The sequence below is a fragment of the Armigeres subalbatus genome, chromosome 2, assembly GCF_024139115.2.
Source record: "Armigeres subalbatus isolate Guangzhou_Male chromosome 2, GZ_Asu_2, whole genome shotgun sequence".
NCBI classification, from domain to species: domain Eukaryota; kingdom Metazoa; phylum Arthropoda; class Insecta; order Diptera; family Culicidae; genus Armigeres; species Armigeres subalbatus.
Window position 1 is genome coordinate 169,883,257 of NC_085140.1, and position 20,935 is coordinate 169,904,191.

The 20,935-nt window shown below is 38.5% G+C and overlaps 2 protein-coding genes across 3 annotated transcripts in view; one reads left to right on the plus strand and one right to left on the minus strand.

Annotated features, from left to right (window-relative positions):
- Positions 1 to 14,013, plus strand: part of LOC134215425 (uncharacterized) — a 41,164-nt gene extending 27,151 nt beyond the window's left edge. The window contains exon 3 of the mRNA XM_062694624.1: positions 13,834 to 14,013. Within this exon, the coding sequence (XP_062550608.1) occupies positions 13,834 to 14,013 (180 nt within the window). The remainder of the gene's footprint in view (positions 1 to 13,833) is intronic.
- LOC134211174 (eukaryotic translation initiation factor 5B-like) overlaps positions 1 to 20,935 on the minus strand; it is a 492,524-nt gene that overhangs the window by 458,442 nt on the left and 13,147 nt on the right. The gene's annotated exons all lie outside the window — the stretch shown is intronic.

Sequence of the window (20,935 nt, forward strand, 5' to 3'; positions counted from 1 at the left end):
GATCCAGTGTTGTGATCAAAAGTATTGATAGTGTCATAATTTTCATTGCACGTGACTGGCGAAAAATTCTTTTAATAGTGTTGAAACCTGTTGATAATAACGTTGATAGAAACATATCAGAAATGTTATTTTTAAGACAAAAGCTGCAAAATCAAAGATTTATATACACGTGTACGTCTATAGTTTACCTGCAAAAAATATACCTCTAAGAGAATAGACTTTATGATCGGGAGGAAACGGGTATCTTCAACAACAATACCATGACAATGCTCACGAAAAAGCAAAAAAAATACTACTACTAAGGTTGTTAAAGATCTTATAAGATCTATAAATAGTAATTTTTTTCTTCAGTCAAGCAAATGACACCAAACTAGTCAGTAAAAACTTAAAAGTGATTTTGTTTATTGAAATATTACGAACAACATGAGTAGCCGCTTTCTCAACTGTTGTAGGCCGTTTGATGGAAAAAAGTGTTCAAAAGAGTTACGAAATCTCACCGAAAGCACCATAGATAAACTGAAAGCGACTGGTTATGCTCCAATGTCCACATTGAATACACATTTACGCATTGGCACGTCCTGCCGTCTAAACGTTGACAAAAGAGCAATCTGTATATCATCGGTTGAGCAGAGCGCAGGAAGTTCGAAAACGACAGCAACTGAGGAATTGCCAGATGTATCGACAACAACTGAGGAATTACCAGAAGTATTAAGTGCTGAGAGCCTTGCCACCGTACCATCAGGGAAATCTGTTTCAACAAATCAATCGGAAGATGAGTGTATCCAAAAGGTCAACATCGAACGCTTTAACGAGGGCATAGCTGGGATAAAAGTGACTCCGATTAAATGGAGTAAGATGGACTACGTTTATAACCCGGAGAAAAAATACCGTGAAATAAACGAAACCTCTTCAAATTAGGACCTGATGATGTGGAAAATACAGACTACGATAAGGTAATTATAAATATGAAGGAAAGGTTCTCGAATGCAGCCACGACAAGGAAAGAAAAATTATTGATTTTGTCGATGCTGCCAAGTTCGTGGTCTATTCAGGATGCCATTGATGAGTTCAAAACCAATAGAAATACAGTAAAAGAGGCAAAACAATTGAAGAATAACTGTCTTTCAACCAAAATACTAGGTCTAGTACTGCATTAACAGATGAGACAAAAGAAATAGTAGTTCAATATTTTGAAGATGATGAAGTAAGTCGAGCTATGCCTGGTCAAAAGATTATGTATCAGTAAAAAAAGATGGAAAGCGTCAAGCAATCCAAAAACGATTAATGATGACGACTTTGAAAGAAGCGTACACACGCTTCAAGGAAATTCACGATAATATTAAAATAGGTTTTTCCTCATTTGCAAGCCTTCGGCCAAGGCAATGTAAGCTTCTTTCCAATTCAGGAACACATAATGTGTGTGTGTGCACAACCCATGAGAATATTAATCTTATTTTACATAGTTTGAAAAGAATCAATTTAAGTATAAAATAAGTATTAATAAACTGTTTTCATGATATCATAACCCATACCAAAATTCAAACCCAAAACTCTTAGAGTTTCTATAACAACATTGTGTAACTGCCACATTTAATTTAATACTTAGGATAATATTAATTCATTTTTATTTATTTATACATATAATATTTATACATATAATATACATAATATCGATGAATACATAAATATGGAATATCATACAAACAACTTGTTTAACTCACGCAAGGCCCTTAACAATAAAATCAGCATCAAACTGCGATTCTTGAAAAAAAAATACACGAAAATTATTTTTTGTTTACTATATGTGAAAATTGTGAAAGGTTTGGAATGGCATAACTTTTTTGTTTATTAGTTTACCATCCCCAAATTTTAAAGGTAGATAGGTAATATAATGAAGCGTTTTCCTAAAAAATTACGTTCGAAAAAAGATAGGGTTTTGAGATATTTGAGTTTTGTGACAAAAATGATATTTTTAAAGGCAAAAACAATTTTTTTTTACTGTGCACATTTTCTTAAGAATCACCATTTAGTTGTCTAACTTTGCTGAAAAAATCATAACAATCGAACATTCCGTTTTTGCTGTGCAGCTTTTAAAATATTTTTGAACCATTTTCACATACACCCTTTTGAAAAGTTAGTCGTGACTCAATATGAAGATTTGATATCGAAAAATGACGATTTAGATGAAATTGAAAAACTGTGCAAAGTTTCAACTCAATAGAAAATCATGAATTAAAAATTTTCTTAAATTTTGATGCTGTTGCTTGGAATCGCTCCGTTAGATTTAGCTGTTTTTCGGAATTCTAAAAGATGTAAAGCAACCCGATTTTTTGTCTTCTATCTTCGACTTGAACATGACAGACGAATGAATATTTAATAGAATAGAAAAAATCCCTTTATGATGGATATCATCCATCTTCAGTTAAATAATGAAAACGATGTAAAAAATAGAATATCTATGCTTTTCATATTCTGCAAGCATGGTTCGGTAGGTACGAGTACGAGTAGAAAAGACAAACAAAACAAGAGGCCACCAGCCTACGGGTCCTTCATGATAGCACACATATGACTAGCTAAAGTTCATGCAGTATCATGGCAGAGCAGCAGCAGTAGACGAATGTGCAACATCAACGTGTGTATATGACACTTTTAAGCGATATTTATTCCCACCACCGCCCGGACGTAGAAGCAGCAAACTGTTTCACTACGCTATATGGCGAATTGTGTGTCTGAAAATAGATGAAATAGAACCGTCTATCAATGATCGCCGCTCCATATGGCGCCGCCCAATAACATGCCCACAGACATATATAGAACGAAAGAAAACTCTCGGTTTGTTGATTGAATTGACAAACAAGTTTCCGATCGCAGCTGTGGAACCATTGGCCAGCAGTTTGCGACAGTGAGCGATTCAATTTTCGGAAGGTTTGTTTGTTTTATCCGGAAAATGCGTGTGCCTTTTTTTCTGGAAAATTGAATGATTCGGTTGAAGATTTATTTTAGTATAAGTTATATAAAATGCGAAAAAAGAGTATAAAACAAGAATATTACCTTCATTTTTCATACTACTCTGCTGCTCTCATATTTGGATAATAAGCTATTTTACTCAATAACTATAACTATACAAATGCCTTAGTAAGGGATGTAACAACAGCTGATACAAAGAAAATAAGGATAGCTTGCTTATAATAAGAAAACGTCATGGCTTTCTCGTATTTTAAATAAAACAAGAAAGTCAAAAAATCAAACCTTAATAGTAGTCTTAGAGAATCATTATTCCTCAAGACACCTATCCGAAAAACAGAAACTTCGACATGTTGAACTGAAACTGCTTCCATAAAATTCAATTTCCACGCTTCCAATTAGACAGTTAATCATTTCCTTCGAGGATATTGTGTTCCGGTAGGTCAATGGCGCTATAAAACAAAAGCTAAAACACGAAACCCAATTACTAAACAGCAACTTCTACTCATGCGGAGGCACCCTTCCGGTGTCACCAACAACGAACGGCAGAAGGATATAGCTTAAATATATACGCATCTTCAGAAATTTGAAGCAAAAACTATAGCAAGAATAAAATATAGCAGAACACATTTCTGTTTTATTAGGTCGGGAACATTCAACCAAATCATACCAACCACTAATAAAAGATATTCTATTTTTTACCTAAATTCACGAGTAGCAGTTTATACTAATTACAAACCGTATCGGATGTTCTTCTACCAAAATACTGATATGAATAACTTAAAGTGTTTTTACGATCACAGGTTAGTCAAAGGCATTTGGTGCGGCTTTTGCAGAACCCCGACCTTAAGGAGAATTGATAATATTTGTTGAAAATCACCTGTCTTTTTTACAATCTTAATAAAAAAAATACTATTTTTAGTTTGCGAAATGCTTCAACCAAATTTTCTTCATTTCATATTTTATTTTTTTATGACGAGTTTATTTTGCTGCCAAAGGATATATTCCCACAAAAGCGCCATCGTTTGCGCTCTGCATGACAGCTCTAGTCCGCCAGAATTAACACGGAATAAGGTACGATGGAGCGCGTTTCATTTCGTTTCCATTGATTTCTTCGCAGACGAATCCTTCCATTTTTATTTGCGGCGACCGGAAGAAAGAATCGATAAGAGCCGAGTTCAGAGTTCCCTCGGAAGAAAGTGTCAAAGTCACGAATTGGCTTTTTTCCACACCTCATGTGGCCCATTTTAATTAGGTAACCATCGGCGGACGTTCATGTATCAGACGGTGACAGTATAATGGGGGAAAACGATTAATTAATTATCGCTTTCACTTAATATCAACGACCGGCGAGGACAACAGCGGCAACGATGCGGTTGATATCTTCAATTGTCCTCCTATCGGGAGCGGATTTTATCGATCCCATCGAGGTACTGGGCACGTTGACAAAATGTGGAAGCTAATTATACTGCCATGTGACGTCACACTTGAAATGGTTTTCTCTTTTTATTATTTGAGGCTTTCGGGCCTAGGTTGATTCACCTCAGAATACACTTGAAATGTGATACGTGCTTTTAATACGGACGACGGGAAAAAAACATGGGGTGTGGGAGCTGGAACTTACGAAATATCGTCGCTGACTTTACTTGGGAAATTGATTTGGATTCCAAAACTGTACAGCTATAATTCAATTTTCAACTATTTACTTTCACTCCAAGTTTTCACTTTATGGGCTCATCACAGACGTAATAGGGTCGGTGTGCCAGTAATAGTGGTTTAGTTTTAGTGACAAGTTCAATGGTAGGTGCTAAATGTATTCAGTCTGTACGACCTTTGGTCGAAGACGGCGATTCTGATAGGAATACAATGGAATGGAATGCAATTCGATGTCATTTAGTAGACTTTTGCTTGATTAGTTCCCGAGTTATGCAGAAATGTGTTTCATTCATATGGGAGACCAACCCCCCCCCCCCCCCCCCCTTCTAGAGCGGGAGGTGTCTCGAACCATCTTAAGAACCTTCCCCGGCCCCGAAAAGCCCTGCATACAATTTTTTACGCCAATCGGTTCAGTAGTTTCAGAGTCTATAAGAGTCTGACAGACGAAATAATAAAGATTTTTTTTCGACTTCCGACTCGAAATGCCAACGGGATCGATTGGAATCGAACCCAGGCCCGGTTTGATTAGGCAGGCACGTTCGCCACTCAACCATCGGTGCCAATACCAGTAAATCAGTGTTCGATGAGAATTTTTCGAGTGTTGTCTGCTTGTCTGTAAGTTTATGGTAAAGAATAACAAGCGGTGTTAACCTATGACCTCCCCCTCAAAGCGAGAAGTAGGCAAACGAACTCGCAAACATCCTTTTGGCAACATTTTACCGCAGCCTCTACTCGCACAGAAAACAAGCAAACAAACCCCAAAAAATGTTCGTGAAAGATTGCGAGTGTGTTCGCGTTCAAAATTTTGCTTGCTTATTGTTTTGGCTCTGCCACATATTCGCGAACAAACCAAGTGCCAGAAAATCGTAGGCAGTAGTTTCGTGAGTATGCTGCGTTTTTGAAAAGCTCAACCGTGTACATTTTTTTTTAGCTCAAGATGCGGGTATTTCTATCTCTGCGAATCACACATTCGAGTTTTAAGAAACCTTTTTGCAAAATTTCGAAGATCATTGCTAAAATCGAAAATAGCATTTAAAAGATATAAATCTCATCACAATTATACACATTATTCTGGAATGGACAAATAATGCTTCAGAGATGAGCCGGCCGAATCTCTCTAATAAAGACAAAAAATCAGAAGGGTTGTGTACAAGACACGACCGCAAGGTAGCCAACGTAAGCACATCGTTTGAATTAATGTTTCTACCGTAACTAAGCGACTAAGCGACAAAGCGACAGCTTTCTTATGTATAGAAAAATAAAGAACTAATTTATTTTCAATAATGCCGCTTCCTAATCACAAACAGCAGCAATACCAAATGAGAATCTTGAGAGAAAGTTTCACTTGACTACAACTTTTTTTGTCTTTATTTTTGTGATTTTTTATTAAGTAATAAGTTCATCACATAAATTGACTACAACTGAATCCACCACGCGAATCTGACGCGGGCTCGTGATTCTGCTACCGACGGAAACTTTCTGCCGTCGCTGAGCGATTAATTTGTACTTTGAACTAGTCTCGCCTCAACATTCCCTTGTAGAGAATGGTGGTTCTGAGAAGAGCCGATTAATTTCCAATAATGCGCCTTCCAAATCACTAAAATAAACCACTAAATTGTTTGGATTTACAAGAAAATGTGGCTTGGGAGCTGCTTCCACTGATTGCCATTCGAAGGTACTTCAGATTCCATAGTTGCAGAAATGTAATCCACAGCGCTGCTGCCACGACCGCAACAGACGCCATCGTCGCCATGCTGATGCTGATTACGGCGACTACACGACCCACGCTGTCGGTCGGAATGCAATTTTCTTCCTTTCCGATGCTGGGACCGCTCGCCGTATTTCGCGACATCTCGAACGAAATGGCTCGTGCGCGCGTGAAAGCAGCTTTCTTATAGTCAATGAATATAGTAAACCCTCTAGCTCAACCCTTTGGTGAGTGTTAAGGTTGCTCATAAAATTTGCACCCAAAGTTGAAAGTTGCCGTCCGTAGCAGCATCACAAGCGCGCCGGCGAAGGGAGACGCTGCAAAAATTTATTCGCATGAATGAATGAATTAAGAAATATTGTATCTGTTGAAAATTGTAATTTCTGTTGATATTAAGAGAAGTGGAGTTTTTGCGCCCGTTTGAAGAAGGGATTTGGCTCTACTCAAGCGTGCTTTTCCTTGCTCCAAATAAAGAATAAAGAATGACATCAGTTATGTGAAATTTGATCTCAAGATTCTGATTTGCTTTTGCTGCTGTTAGTGTATGATAAGGCGCATTATGGGAAAAAATGGTTTTCCCAGAACCACAATTGTATAGAAGAGAAGGTTAAACCGAGACAAATATTCTCCAAAGTGATTACAAGAATACTGCTTTTTCGCGCGCGCAAGCCATTTGTTTGCAACATTCGGACTATCGGTTGCTTGTTTCGCTACGTACGATGGCGTCTGTGACAATCACGACAGGTACAAGGTGAAGTACATTTATGCATGTGAACAAATTTTTGCAACCTCTCGCTTTCACGCGCGCTCGTGATTATGCTGCCGACGAAAAATTTCTGCCGTCACCAAGCGATTGTGTTTAGCACTTTGAAGACAATTTGTCTCGGTTTAACCTTTTCTTCTATAAAATTGTGAGTCTGGAAAGAACCGAATTATTTATATAGTGCGCCTTTAGTTATTTATAGCAACAAAACCAAATCAGATTATTGAGATCAAATTTTACATCATTGATATTTATGTCATCCATGCGAATAAATTTTTGCAGCATCTCCCTCCAACGCGCGCTTTTGATTCTGCTATGGACGGCAACTTTCATTTTGAACCAAATTCGTCTAGGCTACAAGAGAAGGTGTATAGAATGTTGGTCCAGAGAAGAACCGATTCATTTCCAATAATGGGTCTTCCGAATCAACCACTCAGTTGTCCGACGCGCGCCTGTGATTCTGCTGCCGAAGTCAAATTCCTGCTATCGATAAGCGGTGATGATTTGCACTATGATGAAAATTTGTTTCGGCTTTTCTTCTATAAAATTGAGGCTATGAAAAGAACCGATTTATTTTCAATAATGTACCTTCCCAATTAACTGCAACAAAACCAAACCATGTGAGAAAATTTCAATGGAGTGCCTCTAGCACCGACAATAGCCACTCGATGGTTTGCCGCTGAACCGCTACAGATGCAGAAATCACCGTCATCGATGCTGGGACCGCTACCAACGCCATCATTCTGTCCGCGTGAGCACTCATCGTGGAACCTCGAACAGAAACGACGCGCAAGTTCGAAATATGGGTCTTTTTATACCAAGAGAAAATGGAATGGTGTCAGTTTGCGCCAATATTAATTACTTACTCCATTGAACAAAGAATAACTACCAACATGTATCGATCCCACCAAAAGCGATTTGACATTTGATTTTGTCATCATTGTTTGTTCAGTTTGGTTTCACCCCAATTAGCGAACACTTCACTAAAATGCGTCTAAACTAAATAAAGCTGAATTCGCGAATGACTGGAAATACGTTTTAAGGATACTAACCATAACATTTCTTTATAGATCCCAAAAGTTTTGTGAGATAACGAAAGACTACCATATTAAACCTTGATAGCCTAATCAGGCCACAAGCTTCATCATTTCTAATTTCATTTAACTATAGCGAGATCGAGGAGTTTTGCCAAGCTTTGTATTTTGATGTCAAAGTTCATACACCTTATTGTGATTTAAAAGCATAAAATCATCACATCATTTAATTCAAGTTATAAATCGTTACCTCAACAGGCTATAAGAATTCCATAACAACCGTAATATTTGCATAGTAATTGTATTTATACTGAATAAACCAAAGCACGGATTCTTGCCAGAGGCTCAGATTCGTTTTGGGTTCCAAAATACCTTAAACGAAAGTTTCTTTGAAATACAAAATCACAAATGTATTGGTGAGTCATAATCACAAAAAAAAATTAAAAACGAATCTTCTTATTGTGATCTGCAAAGTTTATAGAATTTTTAATGTCCAAATTATCATCAGAATTTATTTTGAAATATTCTCAAGTATTGATCGCAGTAGATGTCGCTAAGAAAGTTAAGCCCATCTTTCATGTCAGTCACAACATACAAAATCATGAATAGTGACATACAACGTCTCCAATTAATCACTATTTAGAAGCTGAAAAGTTTTAGTTGAACTTTCAAGCCGCGAAGACGTTGAGAGCAACTTTTAGGTTAACAAGTTCCTGGCTTTTTTCCCCAGATTCGCCAACGGGTTTTGGTACATATTTAAAGCTTCATAATTGTAAAAAATGTTTTTTTCATTCTACAACGACGCCCATAACGAATCCCTGGATTTTGATCAAAATAGTTGAAAATAGTGACTTTTTACGAGAAAAGCGACTTTAGTGACTTGAGCTCGAAAAAAGAGACTTTTTAGTGACTGACCCGAAAAAAGAGACTTTTTAGTGACTGACCCGAAAAAAGTGACCAAGTCACTAAAAAGTGACCCGCTACCAGGCCTGTAAAGTGTATAAATATGATAAATCTCATTAAAACCACACTACCTCCACTATTGGTGCTACCTCCACTAAGGGCACGGTTACCCTACTGAATTAATGTTTGAGTTTTCAATAGAGACATCAATAATAATGTTTTTTTAACGAAGCAAAATCAATCAACATGGAGAAAAAGGTAAAGTTTTTAGTTTTCCACTAAATTTGAAAAAAAAAAATAACTGAAAAACTTTCCAGCTTCGAAATGTGACTCATTTGTCACCACAATCTGGGGTCGCATCAAATGATGATACTAATTACTAATAAAGGTTAAAAACATTTCTTTCATAAAAAAAATATGTGAGAATTTAAATGTTAGCGGCGATGGGTCTTGTGCACCCTGAATGGTGGAAAGAGACGATTTGAAAGATCTCTATTCTGAAGTGCAGTTATCGCCAACAGTTACCAAGTTAGATTTCGGACGACTTGCGAGAGTTTAAAATATTTAGTGCAACCTAATTTAAAACATTTTTGGATCAAAAGAAATTAATACGTGGTTTATTGTAATTGAAACCATTTTGCTTGATTCATATTTTTAGCAGGATGGTAGAACAGGTGTACCTTAAGTCCACGAGACGCCCTTGTCCTCTATTATCTTGAAGACTAAATCGTCTCAAGTATACATTAGTTGGATAATTGTCGGAAAATCTTGAATTATTTTCTGTGCAAATATATAGAGCAATATAAAAGCATAACATTTTGATTAACCCAAATGTTAATAAATAAAAAATTTTTGTAAATATATTGTATATTAGCAGACCCGACGAACTTCGTTTCGCCTAAAATTGATTTATTCTCTGGTTAGTTCTCGAGTTATGCAGAAATTTCTGGCCCATTGAATGAGAGCCCCCCTTTCCAGTAGGGGGGTTTCGAACCGCCACAGAATCATATCTTTCCTTCCAAAACTTCCACATGGCAGATTTGGTCCCACTTGCTTGATTATTTATCGAGTTATGATCAAATTGGTATTTCATTTGTATGGGAGCCCCCCTTTACAAAGGGGGAAGGGTCTCGAACAATCTTAAGAACCTTCCTCGGCCGCAAAAAAACCTGTATACAAATTTTCATTTCAACATGTTCCGAATCTATAAGGGTCAAACAGAAAGAAATTTATTTTTATGTATATAGAAGAAGAACATTTACGTTCAACTATTGTAATAACCATACTAACGCCTCACGTGCTATATATGAATATTAGAGTGGAGCGTCATGGTCATTTTTTCAAATCAATGGTATTTTAAGGCATTCTATGCCGAATTTGGGCCCCGATTGGTTGCTTCCTCGTTTTCCGCATCGCGTTTGAAGTTTGTATGGAAATTAGTATGGGGAAACGTATATTTTTGCATTTTTACTTCTAGAGCTTTCAATGCATCGTAAACCAAAAATAACCTATACACTTAATTTTTTTTTACCGGGATCTCAGCAAAATGTTGAACTTTTACCGAGATTCGCACAGCCGTGCCCCAGCAAACATGTTTTTCGCCGAGATTTCTGTCAAAGTTACTGAGAATCAGCAAATAATTTGCCGAAAATCAGCTAACAAACCACATTTTTGCCGGAATATCAGTTTTTTGTTTTGCTGGCGCACGGCTGTGCGGATTTTTGCCGAGCTGCAGAAATAAAAACTAAGGGTGAGTGTTATTTCAAAATTATTGATCTTATAGGGCTTTGCAGCTAATGGCCAATGCAGCTAAAGTTACTCGGAATCATTTCACAAAATAAAAATTCCGACAAGAAGGAAGATGAGTTTTGCTCTCTGACAACCATAGCTTGTCCGGTAGTGCTGGCAGAAACCAAGACCCTTTTGTATGTATAGGTTAAACGACTTCGTCAGTAGATAGGAATAACCAGCGCAAGGGGAAACATTAATTTTCAGTGCAAAACGTAAACAAACGAGCATAAATTCCATACAAATGGCTGAGTTGGGGATATTGACAAGTCAGAGCACCCCCAAAAAAAGGAATCCTGGGTAAAAACATTGATTTCTTGGATATGGTTTGAGCAATCAATTTTCATAGCGTAATAACATTTTTTGTAGACCTTCCAGCTACGGACATTCTTTGGTAAAGTTTTTCGGTATCTTCCAGAATATATGCTAAAGTATTGGGTCAAGTTATTGACGATAAATTGAAGCCGCTAAGAGCAAAAATGTGAAAAAGTACTGTATCCTTGTCTAATAGTGAACATAATACTTAAGTTTTAATTGTTTGAGATTACCCATTTTTGTTTACAAAATGATCGTTAATCGAGGGAAAGATTGAAAATTTCACATACACATGTTTGATTATTGCTCATAGAATTAGAGTTAGAGTAGGAAGGCAATTATCATAGCCGAGATTTTATCACAGAAAAAAGTAATGACAATCAAAGACAAGTAAATTATTTGACGCATTATTACATTACAATAATCAAAACAAATTCAATTTTCGTGGAGATCTGATTTAAATTTTTTTTTATGATCGTGGAATTTTAATTTAAAATTGGATCCTCAATTGATCCACTATAATCCATATTGAATTTTTGAGTTTCTTCTCACGCTCCATAATAAATGTAAATTTACAAAATATTTGTTTTTTCAATCAATAATCACGGTTGTAGCTTTTGAAACAATTGAGTTATTAACGAAATTTAAAATCGATTAAGAGCAATCGATCAATACAGTTACGTCCCTATGAAACTAAGCGCGAGAAATCATTTGTATGGACCCCTCAACTTTTGTCAATTCTTGATTCACCAAAACTATCATAACTCCATCATTTCTCAACCGATCTTATGTCAGCATATCGTTGGATCGAGGCGAGAAAAGTGAACGAAAATAGTTAATATCTCTTGCTTGTTTGTATTGGTATAAACAAATCAAGAAGCAAAAAATCTTTTTTTTCCACAGTTAAAGTATTTTGCTTGAAGATGATTTTCGGATTGCTTAGTGATATGAAGAAACAAAAATATGTTGTTAACTAAGGATCTTCAGTAAGCCTTGCAAACAAAGGCTTAGGATTTCCAATCCGCAGATGGCGAGTTCGATTCTCGGTCCAGTCTAGGATGTTTTTGGGTTGGAATCATTATCGACTCCCTGGGCATAGTGTATCAATTGTACTTGCCACACAAGATACATACTCATGCAATGGCGGACATGGAAATGCTTTCAATTAATAAGTGAGGAAATGCTAACATAATACTAAGTTGAAAAGCAGGCCAAGTTCCAGTTGGAATGTAGAGCGATAGAAGAAGCAGATGTCGTTAACTAAGGTAGCTTTGGCACAACTTCGCATAACCATGGGTTAATAAATCGCGTTTCAGCATTTGTAAAAATATAGTACTATGACCAAATTCTATTATTGCCCCTTAATAACATTCGAAGATAAAATTTTATTGAACTACTCAGTAGCTAAGCAGGAAACCATGAGCTTTGCGAAAAAAAGTTACAAAATACTACCCCATACATGTCGCATGTAGCTTGATTTCCTACTATTCGCTGTTCAGCGGCAATAACACGCACCGGCTTCGATAAATTGTAGCACCGGTACCACGACATTCCCATGCCATAAAGCACGCTCCAATAGCCCCGTCATGCCGCCGTAGCCTCTGGCTGTCGCAAGAGAGATAGTAGCTGGCACAAATAGGAAGAAACGGAAACAGCTATATACACACCAGAAAGCGCGGATTGACTGGGGTGACTAAGCCAAATACAGTTTCCATTCGTCACCTAAGAGTAAAGCACGCAATCAGCCAGCACAGACCGACCGGCAGCTCAGGCGTCAAAAGCAATTTGACATCAACAATATACGTTGAGCACAACAAAGGTGGGTACTGAAGCTTCATACACACGTGCTCTCCAGCAGGATGTAGCTCGTCAATATGCCCATTCTATGTTGCATCATTCTTGTGAACTTGAGAATCTGTCACTCCAATTTCCGCTGCGGTTGTGCAAACATAGTGTGAACGACAAGGTACAGCACTTGATCTAATTCTAACGACCACTAGAGACCACCCATGCGAGGATGAATAACATCCTCTCCACAGTCTAGTTGAAGATTTTGTAAGAATAGAAATTACCTTTTGTTCAGCGAAATTCCACCGGCACCGAACCGGGCCGGTCGGCTGGCAACGGAAGCGATTGGATTTTGTCGTTTACTCTGTTTACGTCTGCGAATTCCATCTTACTCTGCCTAGTCGGTGCCCCAGGAGGTTATTCGAGTTGAGCAGAAATCCACTTAGTGATGATTTTTTCTTAGCTTTGTTGTCAGGGGATTATTAGGTAGAACAAGTTGCTCTACAGATTTTCGCAATTTTGTGGTTGATTTGGTCCATATTACAATCCGACAATTGGCCATCATACTGATTGATTGCTTTATGTTTCCATGTGTGTTGAAAAGTTGAATTTTTCAGGTTAAATGGTTTCAAACTTTAGTTTGAGAAGCCGAAATATTAAGCATACGAGTACCATGAAACAGCTTTTGAGTTAAATCAGGCCTATCCCACAAGCACTGCATTGAATTGTATCGTTATACACATTTGGAGCGAAATTTCACTACTCAACTATGATACCTCACCAAAATAAAAATACGGCCGTGCAATCATTAATTTTTACAGGCGTTTTATTTTTGAAGAGCAGCAAAAGCTTTTCGCAGTTTTGCTTTTACCACTATGCGGTAGAACGAAGGACTCTACTTCACCCGTCAATAGGTCTTCGAAAACGGCGGCGATGGGTCGTGTAAACACAAACCGTTCAGCCGAACGGATGAGCACATCTGCAGTGCATTTCATCACCAGTCCGTCATCATTCATTGCAACATCGCCAGTGGGGATGATGCTGATCCGGTTTATTTTTATTTACCTTCAGAGCATTGGAATTTGAATGGATGAATCTGTGATTGGATTTCCATGGGACTTTATGTTTAGTTGGGAATGCTCCACGTTGGTGCTCTCTACATAATGATCCACGTGATTTATGTGTTCGCTTTTCCTGTCGGCAACGATTTTCCAGATTCATGAATTGCAAATATGGAACAATCGAGTGAAACAAGAATATATAAACCTGTTGAATAAATTAGCCTTTTGATACTAAATCAAGACCAGTGTGTACTTACATGATTTTGGTTTGGTGGGTGGTGTTGAGCTTTCTTCGAATGCTTTGAATTATGAACCCTTTTTAACTGGGCTTCGACCGCTAAGGGAAATGTCAATTAAGTGGCCGTTCATTACGGGATATGATGAGGTTGCTTTCTAGATTCGGATCCATCCATCCATCCATCCAGTCCCGCACTCAACCAGCGGATAGCAAATTTTACTACAGTTTGTTCTGTATAAAAATCCTTACAAAATCTGAATAACATTTTATCATATACAAATTCGGAAGATTCTAATACAATCATCGTATTGGAATCTCAAAATTTTATATAATTTTTATACAGTAACTGTAGTGTTATTGACTGATCGACTCAGCTCGACGAACTGAGGTGATGGTTGTATGTGTATGTGTACAAATATTGTAGACACACTGTTTAGAACTTAGTATTACCCGATTAACTCGCAACAAGTTGCATTCGATAAGGTATGCAGTCTCATTGTTTACTATTGAAAATTGGCCCGATCGGACATCGTATTTCGGAATTTTTGAAAAATCATGGTTTTTCCAAAGTTTCCTTCTTGGAAAAAAATCAAACTTAATTTTTTTTTCAAGAGTGATGATCTTTTTTGACCTTTCTAATGTTATTTTCTAGATACATTTTATGATGCACGAGAAAGGCATCAACGCCGTTAGGTTGATTAATCTGGGTTTTTTACCTACCATAACTACCTTATTTTCCTATACACAGAGAATTAACGTTTTTTTTCGCACAGGGTTAACGAGAATATGTAAAAGGTAACCCATATAGAGGGCTGGACACTCTACCTTGTTTTGAAATTGGTAAACCAAACCAAACACGTACATGCATCGCAAGCACAGACATCAAAATCAAGCAATTTGTGCGTTTGAATCTAATCCTCAATTCGAACAAGATTTCATACAGAGCAGACACAGCAGCACGAAGGCACTGGTAGCATTTCCAACGGAAAACCATCGCATTGGTTGTGGTCGTGTCGGCGTGGGTGCTGCAGATCATTTAACCTCATCGAACCAGCATTTTATGTAAAGAAAGGGTTGATTACCAAAAGGGCGTCTTTTGCAGCCCCGAGCCACCAGTGGCGATGCTGAAAATTTATTCCAAATGGTGGCGTCTTGGCGAAAAGTCATCGAGTGGCCACAATGACAGCACAGCAAGATTCCGACAAGCGTTTGGTTTCAGTTAGTAATTGGAAAGGCGCATTGGCGAAAGGAAATTGGTTCGCCTCAGGACCAGCATTTTCTGAACAGAATGCATCATGAAGAAAATTTATCTCGGATCAATTTTGTTGTGGATAAAATGGTGGCCCGAAAAAAATCGATTTCATTTCCAATCACTAACAGAATCAACACCAAAGAATTGAGCAGAAAATTCAACTTTCCGCCGACGACAGCCGACGATGAAGCCACCTTACTGGAACATTTTATTCAGCTGCTTTAGTATTTGAAAAGGCGTATTATTAAAAATAAAGGATCTTCTCAGGAACATCATTGTCGTTTACAAAGATATATTCGAAAACTTAAGCCGAATAGTCTGTTTGTCTGGGTGAAGATTTTTCCCAACGGTCAATACTAGCTTAACTTTTCAAAAGGACCTAAGATTTTTTTTTCATGAATTAATTTGAATATTGCAATCAACAGACCAATATGAAAGGTTTTGATTGCAGTACTCAAATTAATTCATGAAAAAAATTTACTTAGGTCCTTTTGAAAAGTTAATCAAGAATACCTTTTCTTGGATAAATAGTTTTAGACCTGAAAAGGATTGTGCGTAATTAATTCTTGAACTTACTCTCACTTTTCCACCGGCGCCATAGAAAACGATACACGCGGACGGAAACCGAAGGTTGTAAAAAAATATATTTGCGTTTCGTTTCGCACCGCTTCCGATTCTGCTCATTTTTCCTTTATTTCGAACATTTTTGAGGGTGATGTCTTCTGGGATTCTGATGTCCTCCACTGAAAGCCAGACGAGTGGCTTCAGCAGCGATGCGCCCGATGAGTCGTGTCCCTTTTCCACGGTTGGAGACTCAAAGTCCATCCAACCGGGAGCTGTTTTCTTTGCTTCTTGATTCGTATGACCTTTAGCTCAATGTTAATAAAGAGACACAAACTATGATGACAAATACCATCCAGTTCGTATAGCTACGTAGTCCTACGTTTCATACAATCCGATTGAGCTGCATCTTTATATGAAATTTAAAAACATCTACGTCAGCCAAAAGTCAAAAATGTTCTTCCAAGTGCTAAAAATTTCGTTAGACACACAACTAAGACTAAGACTGGATCCATCAGAATGGTAACCGATAAAAGTTTTATTGAAGTGAGGTTTATTTGTTCCACATTGCAGTCGTTGATAATCCGCGGAACGAATAGTTGCATTAGAGCAGCGGTTCTCAAACTGGGGTACATGTACCCCTGGGGGTACCTTCGCTGGCCCTAGGAGGTACCTCGGACAAAAATGCGTAATGGCGGACATATTACAATTTCAATCAAAATTCATTGATAAAGTTTTGATAATTTTGTATTTTCTATTTCAAAAATTTATATTTTACATAATATGTAATGCGATCAATGAATCCCAATTCAATGCTGCCTTCCACAACCAGCACAATGTATGAAGGGCTGCGGAACAAAAGATCAAACGAACAAGATGTCGAAGGAACAAAATGATTTTTGCCTTTCTCGTACAACAAAGTTGTACCGTGGGGCATCGAAATCCGTACACTTAAGCACCTTAGTATATGAAAAAGTCATAAGAAAATATAAATCGAATGAAAATAAAACGTTTGTCATTGACACAGGAGCATGAAGGCTTCTACTTTTGAAGTGTGTCACATTTACTCATTAATAACTACTAAAAACATGATAAAATGATGAATAAATTCAACTACTCCTGACTCGAAATCCGTCCACCGTGGACGGATTTCGAATCAAAGGATCAAAATCCGTACAGCTATTTTTTAACTAAATATTTAATTTCAAGCAGTCTGATTGACTAAACTACCACTGTAAATATTTCGATACGCACCTTGAGAAGCGATCCCTTCGATCTGTATTCCGCTCATCTTATGTAATGATTCGCAATAAGCATTTAAAACACAGTTACTTTTGGTGCAATTATGCTCTACCCGAAAACAAAATGGCGGCAAAAACTCCGCGTTTGGTGGGTGGAGATTTGTTTTTGATTTTTGTTGTTTTAATTTCAAAGCCTTCTCTCCATTTCTATACCCTAAATCTTACTGCCAAGTATCTGACCAGGATAAGATAAATTATTTCTACATTAATTACCTTTAACCCCCTTTAATTTGTTGATATCTCATGAGGTGGACGGATTTCGGTGCTGTACGGATTTCGGTCCCGCACGGTACCAGAAGGCTATAATTTCACTCCAAAAGCCAAATTTTGATAGGAGGCTCGGAGACCCATAGTGTTATATACCAATCGACTCAGCTCGAAAAACTGAGTAAATGTCCGTCTGTGTGTGGATGTGTGTAGCACCAGGAATTTTTTTTTGTTAAACACGTTTCATATAGAAGGACTTGACTGATCCGAGTGCAACTAGTTTCATTCGACGGAGAAACTATATTATCACTCGACGGAAGCCTCCTCTCAAGAGGCTCGGAAGCCTCCTCTCAAGAGGCTCGGAAGTCTCCTCTCAAGAGGCTCGGAAGCCTCCTCTCAAGAGGCTCGGAAGCCTCCTTTCAAGAGGCTCGGAAGCCTCCTCTCAAGAGGCTCGGAAGCCTCCTCTCAAGAGGCTCGGAAGCCTCCTCTCAAGAGGCTCGGAAGCCTCCTCTCAAGAGGCTCGGAAGCCTCCTCTCAAGAGGCTCGGAAGCCTCCTCTCAAGAGGCGCGGAAGCCTCCTCTCAAGAGGCGCGGAAGCCTCCTCTCAAGAGGCTCGGAAGCCTCCTCTCAAGAGGCTCGGAAGCCTCCTCTCAAGAGGCTCGGAAGCCTCCTCTCAAGAGGCTCGGAAGCCCCCCCTCAAGAGGCTCGGAAGCCTCCTCTCAAGAGGCTCGGCAGCCTCCTCTCAAGAGGCTCGGAAGCCTCCTCTCAAGAGGCTCGGAAGCCTCCTCTCAAGAGGCTCGGAAGCCTCCTCTCAAGAGGCTCGGAAGCCTCCTCTCAAGAGGCTCGGAAGCCTCCTCTCAAGAGGCTCGGAAGCCTCCTCTCAAGAGGCTCGAAAGCCTCCTCTCAAGAGACTCGGAAGCCTCCTCTCAAGAGGCTCGGAAGCCTCCTTTCAAGAGGCTCAGAAGGCTCCTTTCAAAAGGCTCGGAAGCCTCCTTTCAAGAGCCTTTCTAAAGGCTCGGAAGCCTCCTTTCAAGAGCCTTTCTAGAGGCTCAAAAGCCTCCTTACAAGAGGCTTGGAAGGATCCTTTCAAGAGGCTCGGAAACCTCTTCCAAGAGGCTCGGAAGCCTTCTTTCAAGAGGCTCGGAAGCCTCCTTTCAAGAAGCTCAAAAGCCTTCTTTTCGAGAGGCTCAAAAGCATCCTTTTCTAGAGACTCAAAAACCAACTTTCAAGATGCTCGGAAGCCTTCTTTCAAGAGGCTCGGAAGCCTTCTTTCAAGAGGCTCAAAAGCCTCCTTTCAAGAGGCTCGGAAGCCTTTTTTCAAGAGGTTCGGAAGCCTCCTTTCAAGTTGTTAGGTTTTCTTCTTTAAAGAGGCTCGTAAGCCTGCTTTCAAGAGGCTTGGAAGTCTACTTTCAAGTGGTTCGGAAGCCTTCTTTCAAGAGGCTTGGCAGCCTCCTTTCAAGAGGCTCGGAAGCCTCGCTTCAGGAAGCTCAGAATTCTTCTTTCAATAGGCTTGGAAGCATACTATCATGAGGCTCAGAAGCGTTCTTTCAAGATGCAACGGAAGCTTCCTTTTAAGTGGCTCGAAAACCGCCTTCAAAAGGCTCGGCAGCCTCTCTACAAGAGGCTCAGAAGCCTCTAATAAAGAGCCGCGGAAGCCTACTATAAAGGGACTCAAAAGCTTAAAGGAGCTTCCCTTCAAAAGGGCTCGGAATTATGTTTTCAAGAGGATTGGAAGCCTACTTTCGATAGGGGGTACCTCAAATCATGCAAAAGTTCGAAGGGGTACCTCTCAAGAAAAAGAACCGCTGCATTAGAGTAAAAAAACAAAGATTTTGACACGAATAACGAATACCCAAACCAAGTGATAATATCGAACGTTGTGCCTTTCTTTGTATAACAAAGTTGTTCCAAAAGAGTATCATTTCACTCCAAAAACGAGCTTTTTATAGAAGGCCCGGAGAACCATAGTTTTATACAACCATCGACACAGCTCGACAAACTAAGCAATTGTCTATCTGTCTGTGTGTATATGTGTGTGTTCACAAGATCAGAAAAGCATTAGCAAACGTTTAATATAGTAATCTTAAACCGATTTGTTTTGCAACAAGTTGCATTCGACAGGGGATAAAACTATTGAATTTGATTACGATCGATGAAATTTGATGAAATAAATCAATAGTTATGAATAAAATGGATTTATCTACATTTTAAGATATCTTTTCTGTTTACAAAATATGTATCGATTTAGTTAACTAATCATTAAAGCACGAATGTTGTGACTAGGTTGTGACCAGAAGCTTTTTCACCATCGAGCTTTATAAGGCTTTTAGCACGATACAGCTACGCAGCTACTCCATCTTTTAGCAATTATTGTGGAAGACTAAGTTTTGTCTGTTATGCATCCGTTTGGAGCCTCGTCTTCCAGCAATTTGTCTATGCTATTTCCACCAATTGATAATAATCTTCATTTAAAGATAAACTCGAGAGTGAAAACTTGAGGCTAAAAAGATTTGCATTTATTTTCTACTGTGTGAAATGGAGGATTTGTGATTTTGTATTGTACAACCTCTCAATCAACACAAAAAATTGGTGATGATCGGTTCAATAGAGATAAAATATCCAAAAAATGGGATGTGTGACACATTGTACTACCAATCAGGTGAATTTCAGTAATTATCACATCGTAAAAAGCATCCAAATAAAATGAATTGAGCTACATATTAATCCCGCCATAATTACGGTTCACTTCGATAAGATTGGACCATTTATCGTGTAGAAGCCAAACCACCGATATCGAAAATGCACATCAGCAGGGCCGCATACCGCTACAACAAACATTCCCGGCTATGCACGTTTGTTTGTTCGGTGGTCACTATCGAATAACCTACTTACATTTTCTAGGGAGCATTCGTTCCACATGTGTTCACCAGAAGGGGTTGAGGCATCCGGAGAATATTATCACACAATAACAATTCGAAACAATCAGTCCAATATGAGTTGTCTGGCATGCGTCATTTGTTGGCATAGCACCGTTTAGGCTCAAATTCGGAAGAGGCTTCTATTTGGGGTATACTGAGGAATTTTTAATTAATGGCAATTGAAACCATCTCAGACAGAATACTCAGACCGACTATTGATTATGAATTTCAATTTTGAGTAAATTGTGTTCGAACAACAAGATGAAACTTGTATACTTCTTACGCATTTGATGGAACTTACTGGATACTGAGTCTTTGAATACTAAGCCACTTGATTAGGTTTTTTTTACTTCCTAGAAATTAGAAATTTAATAAACATTAGCAGCTTGTTAAAAAAACAGTTGTCAAGATTATGTGTTTTCAAGATCTACGACTTTAGACAATATCATGATTTCACATGTTCGGCATCGACCTGTGAA